At 41.2% G+C, this 21,039-nt stretch overlaps 1 protein-coding gene across 5 annotated transcripts; it reads left to right on the forward strand.

Annotated features, from left to right (window-relative positions):
• The first annotated feature begins 2,659 nt into the window (after positions 1 to 2,659).
• On the forward strand, positions 2,660 to 20,151 carry elf2b (E74-like factor 2b (ets domain transcription factor)). Of its 5 annotated transcripts, none has more exons than XM_042434347.1 (10): positions 2,660 to 3,052; positions 10,091 to 10,198; positions 10,322 to 10,574; positions 15,739 to 15,852; positions 15,973 to 16,164; positions 16,517 to 16,603; positions 16,734 to 16,929; positions 17,039 to 17,443; positions 17,579 to 17,756; positions 17,889 to 20,151. In XM_042434347.1, the coding sequence occupies exons 2-10, from the start codon at positions 10,124 to 10,126 to the stop codon at positions 18,495 to 18,497; spliced, it is 2,109 nt and encodes a 702-aa protein (XP_042290281.1). In that variant the 5' UTR covers positions 2,660 to 3,052; positions 10,091 to 10,123; the 3' UTR covers positions 18,498 to 20,151. The 5 variants fall into 5 exon arrangements, with proteins under 5 accessions (XP_042290281.1, XP_042290295.1, XP_042290287.1 ...); XM_042434361.1 differs by having other exon boundaries at positions 16,737 to 16,929; XM_042434353.1 differs by lacking the exon at positions 2,660 to 3,052 and adding an exon at positions 6,373 to 6,833.
• The last annotated feature ends 888 nt before the right edge of the window (positions 20,152 to 21,039 follow it).

The following is a 21,039-nucleotide window of genomic DNA, read 5'->3' on the forward strand; positions in this document are numbered from 1 at the left end:
GGTGAGGAAGGTTTGTCCTAGGATCACACTTTCATCTTTTTTTGCGAGGAAGACAAAATAGACATTATAAATCCTGGTTTAGGATATCAGATGCTAGATACAGCACAAATAACCTTTTGTTTGCTTTCCATTGCAGTGTGCCAGTGTCAGGCTTTTGGTATTGTGCATGCTTTGGCAAGGCTTAGTGATACGCTTGAATGCAGCTGAAGCAACGTTAACATTATTAGTTCCACCTGTGCTTTTCCTGCTGTCAGAAAAGACAATGAGGCTTTTTACCATTTTTTTTCCTGCTATGATAATAATAAACAACTGAAGTAATGGCAGGATTAATCTGTTTCAATATATAAGTATTGATGATCTAGAATGTAATTACTCTTCAGTAAAGATTTCAAAGTTGCTCCCTCAAAATATCTTTGGAGGTGGACATTTCCACGGATTGAGTGCTCCAGCAAACACTGAAATTTTTGTATTAAAGGACCTCTTACATAGAAAGCTCTTATATCCTAAGGACTTTTTATTAAGGGAAGGTGCACTGGAGAGACCAGCTCATTAAACCTAATTAGAAACATGTTTACTGTACTTGCATCAAACTTAAAAATGTTACATGTTACAAAAAGAAAAATGTTGTCATTACAGGGCCACTAGATTTCTAGATTCAGAGTCTTCCCTGTATTTGGCTCTCACCAGATGTATTTCTGCCTACATCCACAGAGCCAAAGGTGTCTAACTGGACTGTAAAACGCTGCTCAGTGATGTAATAGAACAGTTAAGAAGGTAAAACGCAGCACAGCTTTAAACACAGCTGTCTGTGTAGAGCTAGAGATAGTAGAATGGACATCTTCAGGATAAGCATTGTTCTCAGATAGACACATTTTAGATGCTCAGAGGTGATGAGGTCAGTGTAACTCATATATACCCCTGCACTACTCTTCACATTTTTTAAAATCCTGCTGCCCCTGAAACTGATTGAACAGTATGTTTGACAGTACAAGTTGCACAGATGTGTAACAAATGTCCATTCTACTCTACTCTACTACTACTTAAATTCTAGGATAAGTACTGTGTGTATACTGTATTGTTTGCAAAATCAAATAGTCATGGGTAGTAAATGTATGCATTTCTACTATACAAACTAGTGTTGTGCTTGTTTGTTGCAGCCACAGAGACAATGGTGGTGGTCACCGCCCAGTCATGACATGACAGACAGTGTGCCTTCCACAACACTCGCCTATCTGTCAATCAAGCCTGGACGACCAATGAAAGCAAGATGAAGACAACTAGCGTTAACAGGTTTAACTAACTAATGTGTCCTTTCTAAAATGTTATCACAGAATTTTGTGAATGTTCTCTTTCTGTATCTGACCAATCTGTATATTAAGGAAAGAGGTGTTTATCTCCATATTAGTGTTTATGATATGATTCCCTTTATGTCTCACTTCCTCTAGGTGCCAGTGTTGCAAAGCTTTTCATGAGTTGACTGGAACATAAGTTACTTTCAAAGTGTTTTAATGTAGGCAATGTGAATGTGGTGTACAGATGAGGTAGAATGCTTTTCATTATAAGGTAGATATTTGCTTAATTATGTCATTTAGTCTGTATCAATTTTTAGATTTTCACATATAGTTATGGCTTCTTTAAGATGATACCAGTATCCAACATTACCTTACAGATATGCATTTTTGACACTTTGTTATAGTACAAATGTAGGTGCAGACTAAGGTATTGAAATGTTAATATCCTATTTTTATTGTGTTGCTAATTTGAAAGTTGTACAAAGTGATGCACTTCAAGAAGAAAAGATCACAAAGTGAAAAAAATATGGCACCAATGCTGATATTTTCTTTTTAAAGCAGATACAAGTGATACCAATAGTATGCCCATATTTTGGTATATGTCTGTTTTTCAAAATATGTTTACTCTCTTATTGTTACATTATACATTCTACCACAAAAGATATATATACATATATATATTACAATGTTCAAACTAATACAAATTGATTTGTACCTTTTCAGTTGGATGATTATATTGAACAGTAACATGCCTCCATGTCTTTAAGTGTAGTAGATGTCTAATTTGTTTTAAAAACATTTGCTGGTCCATTACATAAATTATAATATATACCAGTTTTTATCTAGTTAATCCATTGTAAAAGGCGTCCATGTTGTCATGATAATGTGCTCACACTGTTTAAATAAAGTGCTGGATGAACAATTTAAATCAGTTTTGTCATGCATGAAATTATTCTTTTCAACCAGTCTCACTTATTAACATGGTACTATGCTGCAGTGAATGTCAGCTCACTGACCACTTGGTGGAGACAGAGAATTGTTATTTGATCAATTATCTAAGAGTTTAGATATCAGCTTTTTAGGATTTTTGGGGAAATTACGTTTGACAGTTGTGATTATTATCACTATTGCCTTAAAGCACCCCCCACCACCACCAAAAAAAAAAAAAAAAAAGACACATAGTCTATTTATTCTCTGCTCATAGCTGGTGGAACAGAATATTACTTATTTATTTGCAAAAAATGATGAAAAAAAACTTTTAACTCCACAAAGAAAGCTGAAATTGACTGTGTTTATTTTGACACGCTTTGATTGTTTATTGTACGGCGTGACGTCACGAGTGTAATTGGCCTGAACCAGCAGTAAACTGACAAACCGACTCAGTCTCCATTAGCAGAGGGGAGAGACGGCCGCGTCTCTGCTCATCTGCTGTCCCGCATTCAACACCAGGAGCTCTGCGGTCCTTACACTCCGCTATTTGGAGGCTCCGGGGCTCCTTCCGCCATGAAAACAAGCAGCTAACGGTAACGTTTGGGTTAGCTCCAGCGTTACCGTTAGCGGCGAGACTCCTCAGCCGGACAGGCGGCAGCGGCAGCAGCGGCAGCGGGAGCAGAGCGGAGCCGGAGTCCGGAGAGGAGGAGAGGTTACTGGATGTCACACTGACTCAGAGCAAACTCTCATTAGCTGAGCAGTCAACGCCTTGTTGCTGCCTGTAAACTTAAGTTATTTATAAAGCAAGAAGCGAAAAGAAACACTTCACGGTGAGTGAGCTGACCTGACATTAGCCAGCATTAGCCACATGATTTGTTGTATATCTTTGCTGACAGCTTGGTTTTTTGTTAAGAATGCTAACTTAGCCAGCTAACATTAGCCAAGTTAATGTCAATATTCAGTTTCTGTTTCTGTTCAGCTGCTTCTTATATATTGGTTCTAAAAAATGGTGGTTCTTGTTTCTGATGTTGGTCTTTTAGTACAGTTTCATTGTACAGCTGGACTTACTCATGTGAAATTGCTGCATGTAAATGATGGAGGAGCTGGCTAATAATTCATTGATCAGGTTAGCGACACTGAGGAGCAAAGGTATCATGCATCAGTGAGTTCCTCCTGTGACTCACTGTATATGCCTGACATAATCCTCCTGTTGTCTTTCCATGGCTCCTAATTTGTAAGCAATGCAAACAGACGGCCTCCCAACTGTGTCAGTGAAGAGTGGGGGTTGTTATCTTCATCACCTTTGATCTCGGATCTAACCTCATTGCCTTTTTATATGTCAAGTTATTACCCTAAGCAACCAAGATTAATGAAACTTTACTGGCTGTGCAGAATAACAAATTGTGTGCATGGTACATTATGACGTAGTAACAGGTGGTGATGAGTAGGCTATTGATGCTGTTGACATGTGTTAATATGAGACTTAGTAGCTTTTTCCATTTTCTCATTGCTTGTTGGAAATTGTGTGTATATAAGTACATAACAGATGACGTACTGGCTCCTCATACTGATTTTTTTTACCTGCATATATGTTTGTTTACTTGTGAAATGTAATTTGGACTATTAGGGAAAGTGTTGATGATGATGATGATGATGATGAGGATGAGAATGATGATGTGTTTTAACTATTACTCATTTAGTACACAAAATGTCAATTACCAGAGACCAAAGTGTCTGTAAGTGGGGCCAGCAGGACATCATTCAATCATATGAAATGATATATAATAATTTTTATTTTTTGTGGAGCTGTAGTCAGAAAATTTGGGGCATTTTAACTGATAAAGGACCAAAATGTTTTATCAATTCTTAAAAATACATTGATATAAAAATTACATTCTGTCAATTAGCTAATCATATAATCAAGTATTTTTTACAGCTCAAGATTACAATTTTAAATTTTATTTGATGGATAAAAAAAACCATTGAATCTCCCAATCATTTCCTCACTGCTGACTTCTGTAGACTATCTTTGAAGACACTGTAAATGTCCTAGGCCTACTACAGTATTCAGTTTTAAGTATTCAGTCTAAGTTACACTTTTGATTATGTGTTTGGTAAAGAAGTGGTGTTTGGTGTACAGAGGCCAGAGGCCTGAACTCCAGTGAGATCTGCTCTGCTCTGAAGTGTCTGCTTTGTACAAGTAAATGATTGACAAACCTGCCTTTTGCTCAGCCGGTGTATCCTGCAATCTAAGCTAACAGTTGAATGGTACTCTGAAGGTTTCTGCTCAGCAGCTCGAGCCCTTCCTGAATGTTCTGTGTTGGGAGGCCTGTGGAGAAAACACACACACCACTGAGTGCAAGGATTGGGATAGATGGTGGTAACAGGAAAGGTGGGGGAGTGCTGATAAAAACAACAAGGTAATCTCCACAAGTCATACCATGTATTGTGGTTTTTGAAACACACAGGCACCTTTTGTATAAATAGTGCAAAAAAAAAAAAGTAGTAGTGCCAAACATTCTCATTTTCTGATTCAGCTGCAGCTACCTGAGTGACTATTGACCTGCAAAAACTTGTGGAGTAATCTGGTAAACACAAGAGTTTGTAATATAAGAATATAGTTAATCATGTGGATTTTGTTTCAGATAATTTATCAAAATATATGTTTTATTCGTGTTTGACTGCTCAGTTTGTTGCTGTTCTGTCTGCATGATGGGCTCATCATATGCAAGCAGAGCTTTAAGGTCATGAGTAAGACATGGAAGTTGATGTTAGTTCAGCTTAAAGGTATCATCGCTCCCATACGATGTAATGTTTCAAAAGCATTACAGTTTTGTAGGTACAGTTGTTGGACACATTGTGAATGACTTATTTTAAACATAGAACCTACTTTGCATAAACTAAAAGTCAAGCTGAAATCACAATTAGTCATCGCTTTTTGTAGTCAAAAATACTGTCAATGCATTTTTTTACTTTATTGTCAATAGTATAATTTTATCAATAGTTTTTTTTTATTAAAAAGGGAGAAAAGAAGGTCTGTAGTGAAATATCAGAAATGCTCTTGCTCTCAGCGGCTGGAGGGGGCGTGTCGGTGTCTGTGTTTGATTGATGTTAATTGGCAGGCTGAGGCCTAGCAGAAGAATGAGAGACAAAGTAAACAAACTTACATGGCAGCTTACAAGCCATGGGCAGACAGTGTTTTGTTAGCAGTGGTACAGAAGAGTAACCACATTAGCATCTAAACAGGTATGTTTACATGCTGTTTAATGTGCTGCAGCTTAGCAGCTAATTAGCTATCTAGCCTGACGAAAGGACACTTTTCCCTGATGAATGTTTGTTTGTTGGCTTGTTCAACAAGCTAAGGTGCAGGACAAGATGTGTGTTCATGTGTGTTAGTTGGATATGAGGGAGACTTCAGCAGGAATGTGACCATCTGCCTGTGAAACGGTGATGTTACTAGTTTATGCAAATATGCTTTAAAGTGAAGTGATTTGATTTGCTGTATGGAAACAAGTTCTCTATCTTTGTAGATGGGGCACTAATGATATTCCTGTGGATTGAAAGCACATATAGGGGGCGCTATCATGAAACAAAACCAAAAAAATTAAATATAAATGTCTTTCTTTTGGTTTCTTTTGCTCTCAAAGGACAATGCAGGACATGTGATTTACAGAGAAGATATGTATCCTGTAGAAGAAGGAAAACATAAAATTAAATTTCAGTTTCAGACTTAAAAGAAAACACTGGAATTTGCCAACTACTGATCATTGAATGACAAGAGCTTAAACGTGTCTCTGTAAAACTATAATCAGAAAATGTATAACACAGCTTGATGATGACATTACAGCAACAGAGTTACAGTGGAATGTATATATATGTCTGTATGTGTGTTGGGGGGGGGGGGGGGATGTCAAGTAAATCCTGAGGTCATACTCGCCTTGTATTAGCCTGTTGTGTCATCACTGTGTGTCTGTGTGTGTGTGTGTTAGTGGAGGGCAGGGCAGGGCACAAGGCAGGGCGTTGTATCTTTACCAGCAGCCCCAGTTACTTGGAACAAAAGCTCTGTTGTTGAAGGATCATGTGACCGTGTGTGTGTGCGTGTGCGCGCGCGTGTGTGTGTGTTCGTTCGTTCCACCCTTGTCATGTGATCTGAGCTCAGGGCAGGGTCTGAGAAGTGCTGAGTCGCTCTGAGAGGTTCCTTCCAGCCAGGGAACAGGCAGACAGCGAGCGTACAGGCAGATAGGGGAGATGGATGGATGGATGGATGTCAAAGAGCGAAGAGGTGTGGGAGAAAGTCAGAGACAGACTGGGAAAGAGAGAGAGAGAAAGCCCTGTTGCTTTCTCTTGCCATGTGAAGAAAGCATCGCTGTTTCATTCTCCTCTTCATCTCTTTGTGGATTTTTAAACGGCAGTCGAGTAAAGATGAAAGCCTGCGTTATGAATCTCATCGACTTTTGGACTTTTTCCTTTTCGTTGGGATTTTGTGGTGGGAAACTTGGCTTGTCAGGATGACTCTGCTGCATCCCATGAAGTCTTCAGACTGCTACTGACTCACCATGAACCAGAGCAACATTTCTAATGAAATCAAGATACTCCTCTGCTCTCTACCTGGTAATACAACATTAAAACTAAATGTTTTAGCAACTGAAGTTGACACCCTTTTACTGATGAGACATGTAGCTGTTTCTGTTATCCAGTGTGACTTTCATTGCAGCAGAAATATTTTCAATTCCTAGAATACCAGCATGATTAGCAGCTAACTATAAGGAGAGCAAATGTTCCTCTGACTGTCTTTTGACCTTTAAGATAATTAATGTCTTTGCTTGTAATGTGCTAAGTAAAATGTATTGAAATACTCGGGTGCCTGCTGGTAGTGCCTGAATGAAATACTCTGTTGAAATGGTAATGTGGCCTCCCGACTCATTTATGTTTAAACTGAGAAGCGACACAACAGCCACGTGTTCGCAGTCGTCCAGCAGGTCCTGAAATACTTGTTTGAATCAATTCAACCTGCAGGTCAGGCTTGAGAGACTCATCTCTTCACAGGTCTTGTGTGTGTTTGCTTTGTGTGTGTGTGCATGCATGTGATTGACCCATTTTAAAAAGCTCCCTGCCGTGTGCATGTTGTATATTCCATACGCACATTATGCAATTGTTGGACAGTAGCAGGAAGGCTGATCCATACTCCTCTATCGATACTGTCATTTCAGTGCCAGATCATGCTGTTGACTGAGTGAATATATATAGACTCTGCACTTTGACACTTCCTTTCTCTCAATCTTTTTATGACTGGCTTTCTGAGACACCAGATAGGCTGAATAGATTAGAGAAACCCAGTTTGTCACAATCTCCACCTCTTCATGCACTTACATAACTTCTGTCAGTTTAACAGCAAAGTAACGGCACACAGTGTTGCACACAACACACAAGCCTTTCTTTGCTCAGCTTGTCTATGCCAGACAGAAGACATGAAACAACAGGTCAAATGTGAAATATTCAAACAAAGTAGTTTTTTCCTCTGGTCTCTATAGTTATGTAATTTGACTTCAGAAAATAAACCTTGTATATTAAAGTGTCTGCCTGTTCTGTCCTGATTTCCCAGGACTCAAGACGCCTTTCTGTGAGACCTGTGGATATGTCACATGGTTGTTGAACAATACGCCTGCATGCATACTGCAAATCTGAATTACCTTCATCACACCAAAACAGTATGTGCAGCTCTATCAATGAGTGTCAGCTGAATGCTGTTGAATCATTGATTAGAAGATTTCCATCTGAGCTGATAGCATGTTGGTCTCGATAGCAGAGAGAACACCAGCGCAGCATGGCTCATCCATTATACAACAGTTAGACTAACTGAGCAAGTGCACACCATGCTACAGGATGCTGTCATTTTTTTTTTAGTGTTTTTGTAATAGTTTAGTTTTTTAAGGATATTGGGTTCTGGATATTTTTAAATGCATCATGACTTTTGTTCTCAAAAATGTTGAGAAATTGAATTGTCAGTGGGAAACTGTTATTCCTACTCTTAGAGTGCACAGAGGAATTTGAAGAATTTTGTGTAGGATTATCTTCAAGCAGAAGGTGGACACCATTGGCTTACAAGAGGGGAGATGGACTATAGTTGATGAGGAGAATAGTGTTTGTTCTTGTGGGAACTTGTTGACACTGGAAATTAAAGGTTCAGCCTCAAACAATCCTGTTTGTGTAAAGCATCATCCAAACATGCCTGAAAGGGCCAATCACTATGTGAAGTAGGTTACAAAAACTGTCTGACGCAGCCACCTCCATTGCAGCATCAGACACTGTTTTACAATCTGACAAGCACTTTGTTTGAAGCATACTGACACTGACTGACACATACTTAAAGATAGCCTGTTGAGTTTTCTTGTACAAACAAACAAAAGTTATGTTTACATTTGGTGTCACTACCCAAATTGTATCTTGTGTATTCTTGAGGTGATAAATGCATTGTCTTTCTCATAAAACACTTGTGAAGCTAATTTTCTCAATTAAGTCCTGCATTGTTTACGTCCATTTTTACTAGCTTGCGGTCTTCTTCTTCCCTGTCTTTGTTGGCACATTGCTGTGTTTCTTGCCATGTTACTGCCACCTGTAGATCTGTGAAATAGTGTGAAACCATTGGCAGGACTGTATCGCAACACACATGCACATATCATGAGATAAAGAAATCGGAGACCCACTCATAAAAATCTGCTCAGTAGTGCTACTATAGGTCAGAAACTCCACAGGAGTACCTTTTTAAATTGCATTTTATTCTTTTTCATAATATTTGAGATCTGCACTGCTTATTACTTGCACTCACTGGTGCAAGAATGCATCAAATCTCAGCAGGTCTATGACCAAATCAGCCCTTTAAAAACTGAGCAAAGTAGGAGTAGGTGCAGCATCAGTTTAAACAGCATCATGCAGTGTGTGTGTGTGTGTATCTGTCAGCCTCTCTATGCTCTGGCTCTCCCTTTGTCTTATTGTCACCCCACAGAGCAGCACAGAACAGGAACTGAGGCCCTGTGGTTCTTAACAACTGTTACCATGGCTCCAGTCCACTCTGCCTCGATCACTGGACACTGTGCACGTGTTTGAGGGAATGACTTGGCTTCCTGTCAGTGCATTTCTTCCTGTAATAGCAGACAGGCACTTCCTGCAAGCCAAAGTTAAAAGGAAGAGATGGAAGAGATCTGAGCCTTTAATGAGACGCTGGACTACAGTCGGGGCAAATAGAAGAAGATGTAGTTACATTTCAGCCAGATGATTTTTATTTTGTAAAGAATTGCTCGGGTTGTTGAGCGGGAACAGTCAAGATTTGCCAATGCTTCTGCAAAACCTTTATTTTTTTTCAGTGAAGCATCTGGACTTCATGAGACTTTAAAGGAATAGTTCGACATTTAGGGAAATACGCTTTCTCACCGAGAGTTAGATGAGAAGATCAATACGACTCTCATGTCTGTACGGTAAATGAAGTGAAGCTAGCTGCTTGTTAGCTTAGTTTAGCATAAAGACTGGAAACGGTTTAGCCTGGCTTTGTCCAAAGGTAACAAAATCCACCTACCAGCAGTTCTAAAGCTCACCAAACACTGGAAAGAAAACAAATAAGCATGTTTTACAAAATTTTTAACTATTTATTTAAGGATCACCACAGGGAAATTTCCTGCACAAGAGGATTAAAGCACAGGGTCGGCTAGCAACTCTGGAGCTGGTGGACATTTATTGTTACGATCAAGGATAAAGCACACGGCTGAGACAGGCAACAGGCCGGCTTCAAGGATGATCAAACTCATCTTTTACAAAATCTGGTGATATAGTATGGGTATTTAGTCTTGTTTATCACTTGTGTCTTCTCTTTCCAGGGGCTGCTGTTCACCACACTGGCGGCATGAGTCATGACGTCAGTGGTGCTGGTCGACACTGGTGGGACGGTAGTGGAGTATGTCACAGCTGTGGAGGACCCCCAGCAGGTGGGTTGGACACAGTCATAAGCAAGAGTGTCATTGAAAGTGCTGTTCACAACAACAGCTTGCCTTCTTACTCTCTTATTGTAAACTTTTTTAACTGTCTTGCTCTCTTCCCTGTCCCAGCAGGAGGGTGAGTGCGAAGTGGACCTGGAGCTGGAAGGAGAGGTGGAAGGCGAGTGTGAAGCTGAGGAAGCCTATGAGGAGGTACAGGACAGAGAGGAGGCTGAGGACTACCCAGCAGTCATTGTGGAGGAGGTGCCTGGCGCCAGTCTGGCCGAGGAGCAAAGTTACTCAGCACAGGTGTTGGTGTATGATGACGAGGCGTATCTGATGCAGGAAGTGGGCGATGAGCAGGAGGTGGAGACAGAAAGTGAGGCAGGTGAGACATGATTACTCCTGTATTAATCACAAGTTGTATTTAAAGCTGGAGTGTGGGACTTTTGTCGCCCCCTTCTGGCAGTGACAGTAATTACAAAAACACTCTTGACATGTACTTGCGTTATAGGCTCCGCCGTAGCTTACTCTGTCACTACCGTTGCGCCTGTAAAACAGATAAATTGCTGTGAGCATCATAAAACCCTCGCGAAATGACTCATTTTATCTCATCAAAATTTGGTCCATTAGGTCCGATATCATTTGGAAGGTCTAGAAGAGCCGCACAATTCAATTATTTTATCCCCATTCAAGTTAGCAGAGGGCTCACCAGAAATCAGCCAGCTCGGCTGGCAGAAGTCTCTGGGTGTGCATTCAAACAGCCAGCACAGGAATGTCCTTCCAGACATGAGTTTTTAAAACTCTGTATACCATGAAATACAGAGAGATTTATCTGGCAGTGATAGGCTTAATCAGCATTGTGTGAACTCTTTTGGTAAGGGCTTGAATGTAACGGATGTTCATTTATATGTATGTTCTTCTGGTATTTATCATTACTGGACATCTAACTTGATCTCCCCTTTTTGAGGTGCTGAGATGTGTTTCTTTTCTGTATTCTGTTGCTATTGCTGATGCACTGTTCCTATTTCTCCACTGGGATTATCAAAGTCTCACATTATCTGGCAAAACGAGGAATTTTGCCCTCATCTAGCTGATGTAACTACAGTTATGTGCTGCATGTCTGACAAACCAAACATTGGTTCTGCATTTATGAGACATTTGTGAGCCTTCATTTTCTTCAACCAACAAGCCAATCATTTGACCTCACCATGAATAGTCCTGCCATGGCTTATATTCACACATTTACATATTTTTAGCTGGTGCAGCTGCCAGAGCTGATGCTCAAACATAGTTGTGTGTCTGATGTCTCCTTCTGAGCATCTGTGGTACACTTTTAACATGTTGATCTGCTCTGTTCTTCGTGCTTTGTCTTTTCCTGTATTTATTGTACAGCTTTTATTTCTATCACATCACCCCTGGCTTTACTGGTTCTTATGTTTGGTTAAGTGCTTATAAGTTACAAAACAAGTTTTCTTGTATATTGTAGACTTTAGATAATTAGTTCATAAGAATCTAGATCCAAGGTTAAAACATTGATTAAAGCTTGGAAAAGCATAGAACGTGTTTCTTTTGTTTATTATGGTTGGGCTGCACTGGGGCGTATTTGTCATACAGTGTGATTCTGCTGCCAGCACCCCTGGCACTGTCTGTGAGGGCGGCAGCGCCCTGTGTCCACACACTGCCACCTTGTGGATATTTTTGGACAGTTGCTACTTCATAAACAGTGACAGTGTCTAGTATTAACTCACTGATCTTCCATTGATCCCTTTATTAATGGTGATGTGTTCAGTGATGTCTTTCAGTCTGAAACAGACTGAAAGACAGAGGCAAAATAATTGTGTACTTATGAAAGTTGAAATCATTCACACTGTCCCAAGAAATATCAGCAATTTGCCCACTCAGTCGGACAATACATCTGGAAGTCTACATTTTGAGAAAATTGGGAATTACTTGTGTAGTTTAGTATAACTTCAAGTCTGGTCCCAAATGAGAAATGTGCTGCCTACAGCTGGAGCTTTGAAACTGAACATGTGATTGTATTTCATCATCAGTACCTACCTGGCTACCTGTGACCCAAGCTGAGGAAACAAGAACCTTTAGATTGGACCACTTGATAAACCAAAAAAAATCATATGCATCATGTTGTGACTGTTTAATCTCATAGAGGAAAAAAGACATTGACATCTTATAAAAGAATAGACTCTAAAAATGATTGTTGAAAAAAATCATGTTAACCATTTAGGCCACTCTTCTATAATCAACATTTCTGCACTACGACACAACTGCTGCATGTGCTTTATTTGTAACACTTAAACTGAACTTGAAGAGCTTGTGTTGAACCTACTGATTCTGTTTAGGAAACTCAAATGTTGCTTCAGAGCTTAAATTATATCTAATATAAAATTTGAGCAAACTTTCATAATATTTCATTCTGAACTCTAAATTATTAACGAGTGTTTGCACATTATTTTAAATGTAGTTAGTGTTGACAGATGTGAGATATTTGTGGTGGCTACAAACAATAACTATGGAAAAATAAGCATCTTAAATATGGAATTGATAATGACCAGTACAGTCAGTGATAAATGGGTTTACTGATTAAGTTGTTGGAGTGCATTTGGCCTATACAGAAATTTTTGTGAAATCAGGTAAAAAGCAAAAAAAAAAATCGTGCCATAAAACACCTACAAACATGTAACCACTATCTTAAAAAAAAGCATTGTTTTGAACTGAGCTGGCGTAGGTCATTGTCTTGTTCAAGTTTATATTTCTTAGCGGTGAATCTGCGGTGCACAATTCACCTTTGTTCTTTAATAATTAGATTTTTTTGTGCAGTGGGGTTTTTAAAGCAGAGTTGTAACACTACAGCTTTATTTGACGTACTCACTACGCAAAAGAGGGAGGGCAGAGGAAGGATTTCCTGTGTCGGCGGCGGAGGGATACCTTTCTGCCGCTGTTCTGTGTCTCGTTGAAATCGAGGAGATTTTCCCATTAGCGGCGGAGTGATCTGAGGTAGTAGCTTCCCATACAATTCAGTGAGAAGTCAATGTGAATCTGCAGCAAGAGGGAAAAACATGGCGACTTCGCAGCATGAGGGGCACGCAAATCAGCTCGATCTACTCATCAGAGCCGGTAACGTATCAATATGTACTCACAACCTCGATCCGGGAGTCAACGTGAACGCGGGGCTTGTGTTTTTAAGCTGGGCCGCTGAGCAGTGTGCTGTTAGTTAATGGAGGCAGTCAGGAAGTGATCACCTTGGTAGCCCTGCATGGCGTTTTATCAAACCCGCTTTTAGAGGAGAAAAACTTTCGCAGAGCTCGCCAGTCTGCACGGATTGATAGCTACCTGCACCAGGTGTGTTTTGCATGTTAGGGCGGATTGTTCCCCTCAGCAGTGGGATGTAGAGTTAACGGTTTTGCAGAGCGGCTCTGCAAAACCAGGAAGTGTAACGATGTTGTCTTTCCTACGTCTTTGCCACGCTGTCTGAGTCGGAAGGACATGTGGGTTTATTTTTACTCGTATGAATTTGGCACACACTAATGGATATCTTCCTCTGTTATTATGATAATAGACGTGTGTTTTAGTATTTCACCGCGGATGGCTTTAGTTAGTTCTGTTTGTGGGAACAATGTGCAGAAATAGTCCCTGAAGAACAGTCTGCTGGCCCTGTAAATACATGACTCTGCTGTGGTATTTGTCTGAATTTCGGGTGTTTTTTGTGCAAATTTTACACATTTACAACGTCAAATCTTCTGATATTGTTTGTGGATAGTTTCCGTCGCCTTGTGGAGTCTCTGGTTGAAGCGTGGGGCGGCCTGCACTCGCTTTCTTCCCTGTTTCAAGTGCGGCTTCAGCCTCCGACCACACAGACCTGCACACACATACACACATTTTCTGTTATTTCACTCGCGTGTTAACCGTTTCTGTTCACGAGTGATATGTTGTGAAGGACACCGCGTCGTTTCCATGTCTCTTTAATCACAATTTTCAAAGTATTTTTTGTACCATTTCTATGGCGGAAGCATTGTTTATCTGAGAAGGCGGGGTGTGTGTTTGATTGATGTGCCCTTTAGTCAAATGGCGTGCGCGCTGCGTTAGAACGTCAGCAAGACGTCCAATCACAGTTCACCGGGGGCGGGATCATAATCTGAGAATTGGCCAATAGCGGGTGAGGCGGGTGTTGAGTGACAAGAGGATTTGTGTGTTTCTTCGCAGAGAACTGGAGGGAAAGGATGAGGAGTGTAAACACGGAAGTCATCACAGGCAGCACTGCTTTTTGTCGGACTTGCTGCTATTCTTGGCGCCGTTACCTAGTAGAATACGTTTATAAGACATTTTTTAAACTTATAAAATGACATTTGTTGCACATTACTCACATAATTCACACGTTACAAAATTCTCAAAGTCTTTTCATAGTTTAATAATTTTAGGTAAATCAAACTCCTCACAATTTCGACAGACTTGAAATGGCCAAAGTATGTATATATGGTTATGTATGTCAAGCCAAGCTGCAGCTCTCTGACCTCACCTTCTGGTGGTCTTATTACAGCACAGCTGCCTGGTTTCAAGGGCAGTCCAGCAGGCTATAGGGTCTCTGCTGTGATTGCTACTAGCATGTCCTGTTTGTTTGTGAGTGGGACAGTCTAAAGATAGCCCATTTCTCTCCCCTATGCAGTGCCTGTTGCCTCAGTGAGATAGCCAAACATGGACAGGGCAGGGTGTAACAGAGTCTCGTGTTTCCCACCAGTGATTGACAACAGCAGCAGGTGCCCTGGGTTCCTTCTCAGAGTCCCAGATGCGCCATGTACCATTTCCCTCACAACAGGCTGAATTCCATGTTTTGTTTAAACATCATTGTTTCTTTTTGTGTTGTGTCTGTGTAAATATGAGAGGGAACGCGGTTACTGCATTTTGGGGTTTTCAGCCCGTCTGACATTTCTCCATGTTAATTTTGGAAGGCAGCAGTACGTGTAGTTGAAGCATTTTACTTGGTCTGACCTCCCTGAACCTTCCCCATGTCACTCTGCAGTATCCTTTAATCACTCCCAGTATCTCGCACTTCTAAACTACACTCAAAATATGCAGAAATAAAAACAGTGTCATCATAACTGGTTTAGTAAGTGCAAAGAGGGAAGCGAGCAAAGAAATTTCCTTCTGTAAGGGTAGTACTTTACATAAAGTCACAGTGTATCTGCATCAGAGTGAATTTGTTGTCTACTGAAATGCCACATCAGTTGGCCATCAGCAACAGCTTTTCACTAGGGGGCGCCATTTAGTGTTTTGTGTGCACCTCTGTATTAGCAGTGTGGGGATAGAGGTGACACAGTTTTTTTTATTTGGGAAATTATTAAGTTAAGCATGTAAATACAGGAATTGGAGTTTCTTGTAGCATTAGATATGAGGCTGCAAGCTGGCCTAGTGCTGAAGTGTGCTTGAGCTGGACTCAGGTTTAATAAAGTATAACAAATATGGGCTCAAAACTTGGCTTGATCAATAACTTAATTTTACCAAAGTATTAATTAATCGATTCTGTGTGTGTGCTTCAGTGGAGGCCTCTGTCCATGGCACCAGTGTCCACTGTTCTGACAAGACCATTGAGGCTGCAGAGGCTCTGCTACGCATGGATTCACCCTCCAGCCTCAGAGAAGACCGCAGTCCAGGTAAAAAACACAAAAGTCCCTTTCAGACACGCATCCCTTAAGTCAAATATCTCATCAACCAAACTTTTATCCAACAACACACCCTGTTCTGACTCATCCCGCTTTCACTCCTCCATCTAGAAGCTTTTGTTCCACCATACGTAGCGACACCAGACTTCCTCCACGCTGCCATGCGTCCCGACATGATGGCAGAGACAGAGGTGGAGATAACGACGGAGGACTGCTGCGAGGAGGAGGAGGATGAAGAGATGGTCACCCTGCTGGAAGAGCCAGAACCAGAGCCTGACCACGAGCCTGTCAGGAAGAGGAGAGGTAGATAAAAACAGTTTGTAATATGTGTTTGTGCCAAAACAGTTAACTGCAGTACTTCAAAGCTGCAGACAGGAAAAACCATGTTTTGAATGTTTCAAACCAAGTTTTAAGTGGAAAAACATCTGGCAGCTCTGTGATTAACTTTACCTCACAACCAGAGTGGAACCAGGCCACAAGCCTCAAACCAAAACTTCCAGCCACACTGTTAATTATACTGACTGAAGAAACTGAATAGCACCATCTAGTGGTTGAATTTTACTGAGTCTCAACTGAGCTTCACAAATTAGTGATCTCAGGATAAACTAACTCAAGGTAAATGATTAATCATCTTTAAAATGTTTCCTTTTTGCAGCTGGACGGAAGCCAAAGACACATCAGTCAGCATTTTCCAATGGCTCACCCGACCTTGGCATCAAGAAGAAACCAAGAGAAGGGAAAGGTATCTAACAGTAGTAATGTTCCCCACTGTAATGTTACTTTACGGATGTTTACATGAAATCCAAATGTTTAAAGCACTGATAAATATGGATTAACATTTAGCAGGGCACTAAATTTACTTTGACCCCCAGCAGGGAGCACCACCTACCTATGGGAGTTCCTGTTGGACCTCCTCCAGGACAAGAACACCTGTCCCAGGTACATCAAGTGGACCCAGAGGGAGAAGGGCATCTTCAAACTGGTCGACTCAAAAGCTGTGTCCAAGCTGTGGGGCAAACACAAGAACAAGCCAGACATGAACTATGAGACAATGGGCCGGGCACTCAGGTGATGAGTCTGTGTGTGTTATTGTATGAGTGTGTAACATATGGAGGTTTCAGATCGTTTGTATTTTTGAAAAACAACACTGTAACCCCTGACCATCATTTTTCTTCAGATATTATTACCAGCGTGGCATCCTTGCCAAAGTAGAGGGCCAGCGGCTGGTTTATCAGTTCAAAGAGATGCCCAAAAATATTGTCATCATCGACGACGACAAGGCAGACATGTCCGCCGACCATCTGATTGGCTCAGAGACTGCTTCCTCCTATGAGCGTGTGCCACCGCCACCAGACATGCTGCTCCAGGCGACCGAGCTGTCGTCCTCTAAGAGGCCCAACATCCTGCGGGGAGGCAACAGAGCCAACGTGGTCCAAACCCCTGTCGCAGTGGGCAGCAAAACGGTGGCAGGAGGTGGTACAGCAGTGGCAGCAGGGGTTCCAAGGATAGTGACCGGTTCAACAGCGCCAGATGGGACCCAGCACTCTCACACGGCCATCATCTCAAACGCCACTGGGCCCAGGTAAGACTCCTGCAGAGATGAGACCTGCAGTTCAGACTAAGGGTGACTCATCACAGGAATACAGATTGTGGCATATTCTTCCAACCGTAAGTATTGACTTTTGACTCTCTGTCCTGTCGTAACTCATATCTGCAGGACAGTGCGGGTTGCTATGCAGGTGCCCGTAGTCATGACAACATCGCTGGGTCAGAAGATCTCTACAGTTGCTGTGCAGCAGCCAGCAGGAACAACGGGGGCAGCCGGCCACACCACCCTCCTCACTAACACTTCTCCTGTCGGTGCTGCTGCTGGTGGCACCAACTCCCAACAGAAGGTATGTACATGGGAAGAGGAATAACGGCTTTTAAGGATTTTTTCTATAAGAGGTGTGTCTGGTTTTGGGTCTTTTTTTGCTACTTTTAAATAAGCTATTCAGTTTAAATTTCTGTGTGTTTTTTTGGCGTAGGTTGTGATCCAGACCATCCCCACCATGGTCCCAGCCACAGCAGAGAACGGAGACAAGATCACTGTACAGCTAGCCAAGATCATCACAATCCCAGCCCACCAGTTGGCTCAGTGTCAGCTCCAGACCTCCACAGGCTCGGCAAAGCACAGCGTCGGGGCCTCGCCAGCAGGCATCAGCCTCCTCGGAAGCCCCCTGACGGTCCGGACCCTGGCTCCTGTCAGCGTCGCCCCAGGAGCGCAAGTGATGAGACTCACTGTGCCAACGCAGGGACAGCAACAGACTCTAGTGGTGTCACAGCCAGGAAGTGTCAGTAGCGGGGTGGTTACAGTATCAACAGCCAATCAGACGTTGACGGCGCAGCCTCGCATCATCAGCGGCGTCATCAATGGCTCAGAGCTGGTGATAGGAGGGCCAGCAACCGGAGGAGTCTCTGTGGAGAAACTGAAGGCAGCAGGTGTTCAGGTCCAAGCTGTTCAGGTGCCGATGACAGTGGCAGTCCAACAGAACCAGGTGAACCCCAAAACCGTCCAATCAGAGGCGGTGGACGCTGAGGTGGTAATCAAACTGGAAACACCTGATGTGATAAAGACAGAAGAGCCCGAGTGTTGAAATGCACACGTCTACCAACATCCATCGTTCCCTTCTCTGGCAGAGAGGGTCAGTTTGTACATGTGTGAAGTCATTTTGGCTCTTGTAATAACCAGCAGCAGTCTGTGAGACTTTAAAGACTCCTGAAGGCCTGTTTTTAGTCCCAAACCTGTCTTCACTTCATCTTCCCTGTTGCTGCCTAGAACTGTACTGAACTGAGCCGGTCTCCCTCAGAACCACACTGAAACCTCTTGGAGTGAAACGGTCATGTACGGAGGTCCAGCTGTACCCTGCAACATAGGAATACACACAGACTTTAAAGGGACTTGTCGGGAAAGGTAAAGGGACCAACCTTGATCACTACAGTTATGCCTTGTAAATGGATCGCTATCACTGACTGAAAATGGGAAAACGGAGGCACCTTGAAAATACAAAAAATAAAGGCTGAAACACTACAAAATAAGGCAAATGATTACAACCAACCAAAACGTGAACTATTAAGTAAAAAAGACACAGCAGGGGGGGTGTAAAAGCTTTTGTAGAGATCTTCTTTTGTATTAAATTTTGCCTCTACAGATGTTAAGACCAGCAACTTTTTGTTTTGTTTTTACTTATATCACTGTGCAGATCAAGTGTGGTTGGTGCTACAGTATGTGAGTCCTAAAGGAGAGAGAGAGAGAGGGACAGAGAGAGAGAGAAAGAGAGAGAGAGAGAGAGAGAGAGAAAGAAAGAAAGAAAGAAAGAAAGAAAGAAAGAAAGAGAAAGTGGAGCTGCGAGAAGCTCTAAGGCAGAAAGATATCAGACAGAATGGTCATGTATGTACATATATACATATATATATATATATATATACACCTATTATACAGTTTACGGAGTAAAGTTAACAGAACAGCCTTAGATTTTAATTTTGACGTTCTTTTTCATGTATTGTCTGAACATTAAGCTGAAATTTGTTTTTGTGTTTTGATACATTGTACCAAGCACAGTATTATTGAAACAAAGGGGAACTAATACTTTTTATATGATTATTAGTTCTTCTATCAGGCTGTTAATGCTAACATAGATCGAATCTTCATCATATTGTGGATCAGTGGCCAGATTGCAGATTGCAGTACATCTTCCAGCGTTTAGCGGAATCTCCAGGTTTGAATTACAGATGAATTCGGTAAAAGGAATCTCGGCTCAGTGCTTTATTTTCTGACAGATGTTTGTTTTCTTCACAAAGCTACACATCTGGCTGCGTGGAGACAAAGAAATGTGAGACTGTGCTGATGTGTTCTGCCATGTCTTGGTAAAAAAAAAAAGAATCCAAATAGAAATGAAGATGCACGTAAACTGGGAGATCAAGAATGAAATGAAGCAATTATTTTTAACTATTAAAAAAGAGGCGCTGAAAATAACAGATTTATGTAAAACAGCTGCAAAAATGTGCTGTCCCAGGTCACTTTACATCTCGCTTAAACAGAGGGTCAATTTGCCAGATGAGTCTCTGCCCCTACATTTCATTTATTATTTTTTTATCTAAAAAGAGGGAAGATGGAGAGAAAGATGTTTGTGTTCAGACTGAACTGTTTGTATATTCAACATTTGAAGTATATTCTATTTTGTTGTACTCTTGTTTCAAAGTGTATTAAAGTAGATTTTACTGAAATATAAAAAGACATTTGAAACCTTACAGCTGTTTTCCTCATGTTTTTACAGAAATTTACTACTTGGTATTTTACTTAATTTGTCCCACTTTAGAATGTGATTTAACTACTTAAAAAATGAATAGAGTTTCAGCTATTATGTTCAACCCTCTACATTGACAGTTGTTCAAGAGAAAATAGAAAGGGTGGCTTATATTTGGAGTTTACGTAATAACCAAATCTGATTGTCAGTAACCTAATTTTTAAAAAGTGATAACATTTATTCTTCCCAGTGTAACAGGAGCACATTGAGTACAGACTGTTCCTGAGGTTATTTTGCACGTTCTGTCATTCAGTTGCTGTTCCATTGATAACTAGACAAATAAATCAAACAACAGTTTGAAATGTGATAGTTAGTTATACTGTAGCTGAAAAGAAGGTCAAGAAAAAAGAGGAGACAAGAAAAAAAAACAAAAGTCCAAATGTCGCAATCCCAAAAGGTACATTTTGATATGTGAATTGACCTTTAAAAAAGTTCAAGGCAGTCTTTGAACAGCCTTAATAGTATGTTTGTTCAAACACAGCTCACAGTGTATTTTTGCCAGAAGAATGTCAGCTGGTTGTCAGATGCCTCACTGTCTGCTACATGGTTCAACAATTCTAAAATCTAAGATGGATATTATCCACAGAAAAACTGTGTGCCCTTTGTCGGTTAGGTCAAGGTCAGGAAGAGGATGAGAGATGCAACAAGGGATGAAATCAACAAGAGAGAACAGAACAGAGGAAGGATCAGAAAACCCAAAATGTGATAAAAATGTGAGGTTAATTTCATCACTCAAATCATGGTTTAACTACAAGCCTGAAGTACCGAGATCTAACAATTTACTGATCTACTTACTCAACAACATCAGTGTAACATGCCGTAGTTTCGACAG

The sequence above is a fragment of the Thunnus maccoyii genome, chromosome 2 (genome assembly GCF_910596095.1).
Source record: "Thunnus maccoyii chromosome 2, fThuMac1.1, whole genome shotgun sequence".
Taxonomy (NCBI): domain Eukaryota; kingdom Metazoa; phylum Chordata; class Actinopteri; order Scombriformes; family Scombridae; genus Thunnus; species Thunnus maccoyii.

Bases quoted from the DNA above. Each gene is read 5' to 3' on its own strand.
- elf2b (XM_042434347.1), top strand. From the start codon at position 10,124: ATGACGTCAGTGGTGCTGGTCGACACTGGTGGGACGGTAGTGGAGTAT. The intron at 16,604-16,733 runs GTATCTAACAGT...TTTGACCCCCAG, and splicing joins GAAACCAAGAGAAGGGAAAG to CAGGGAGCACCACCTACCTA. The intron at 16,930-17,038 runs GTGATGAGTCTG...ATTTTTCTTCAG, and splicing joins ACAATGGGCCGGGCACTCAG to ATATTATTACCAGCGTGGCA.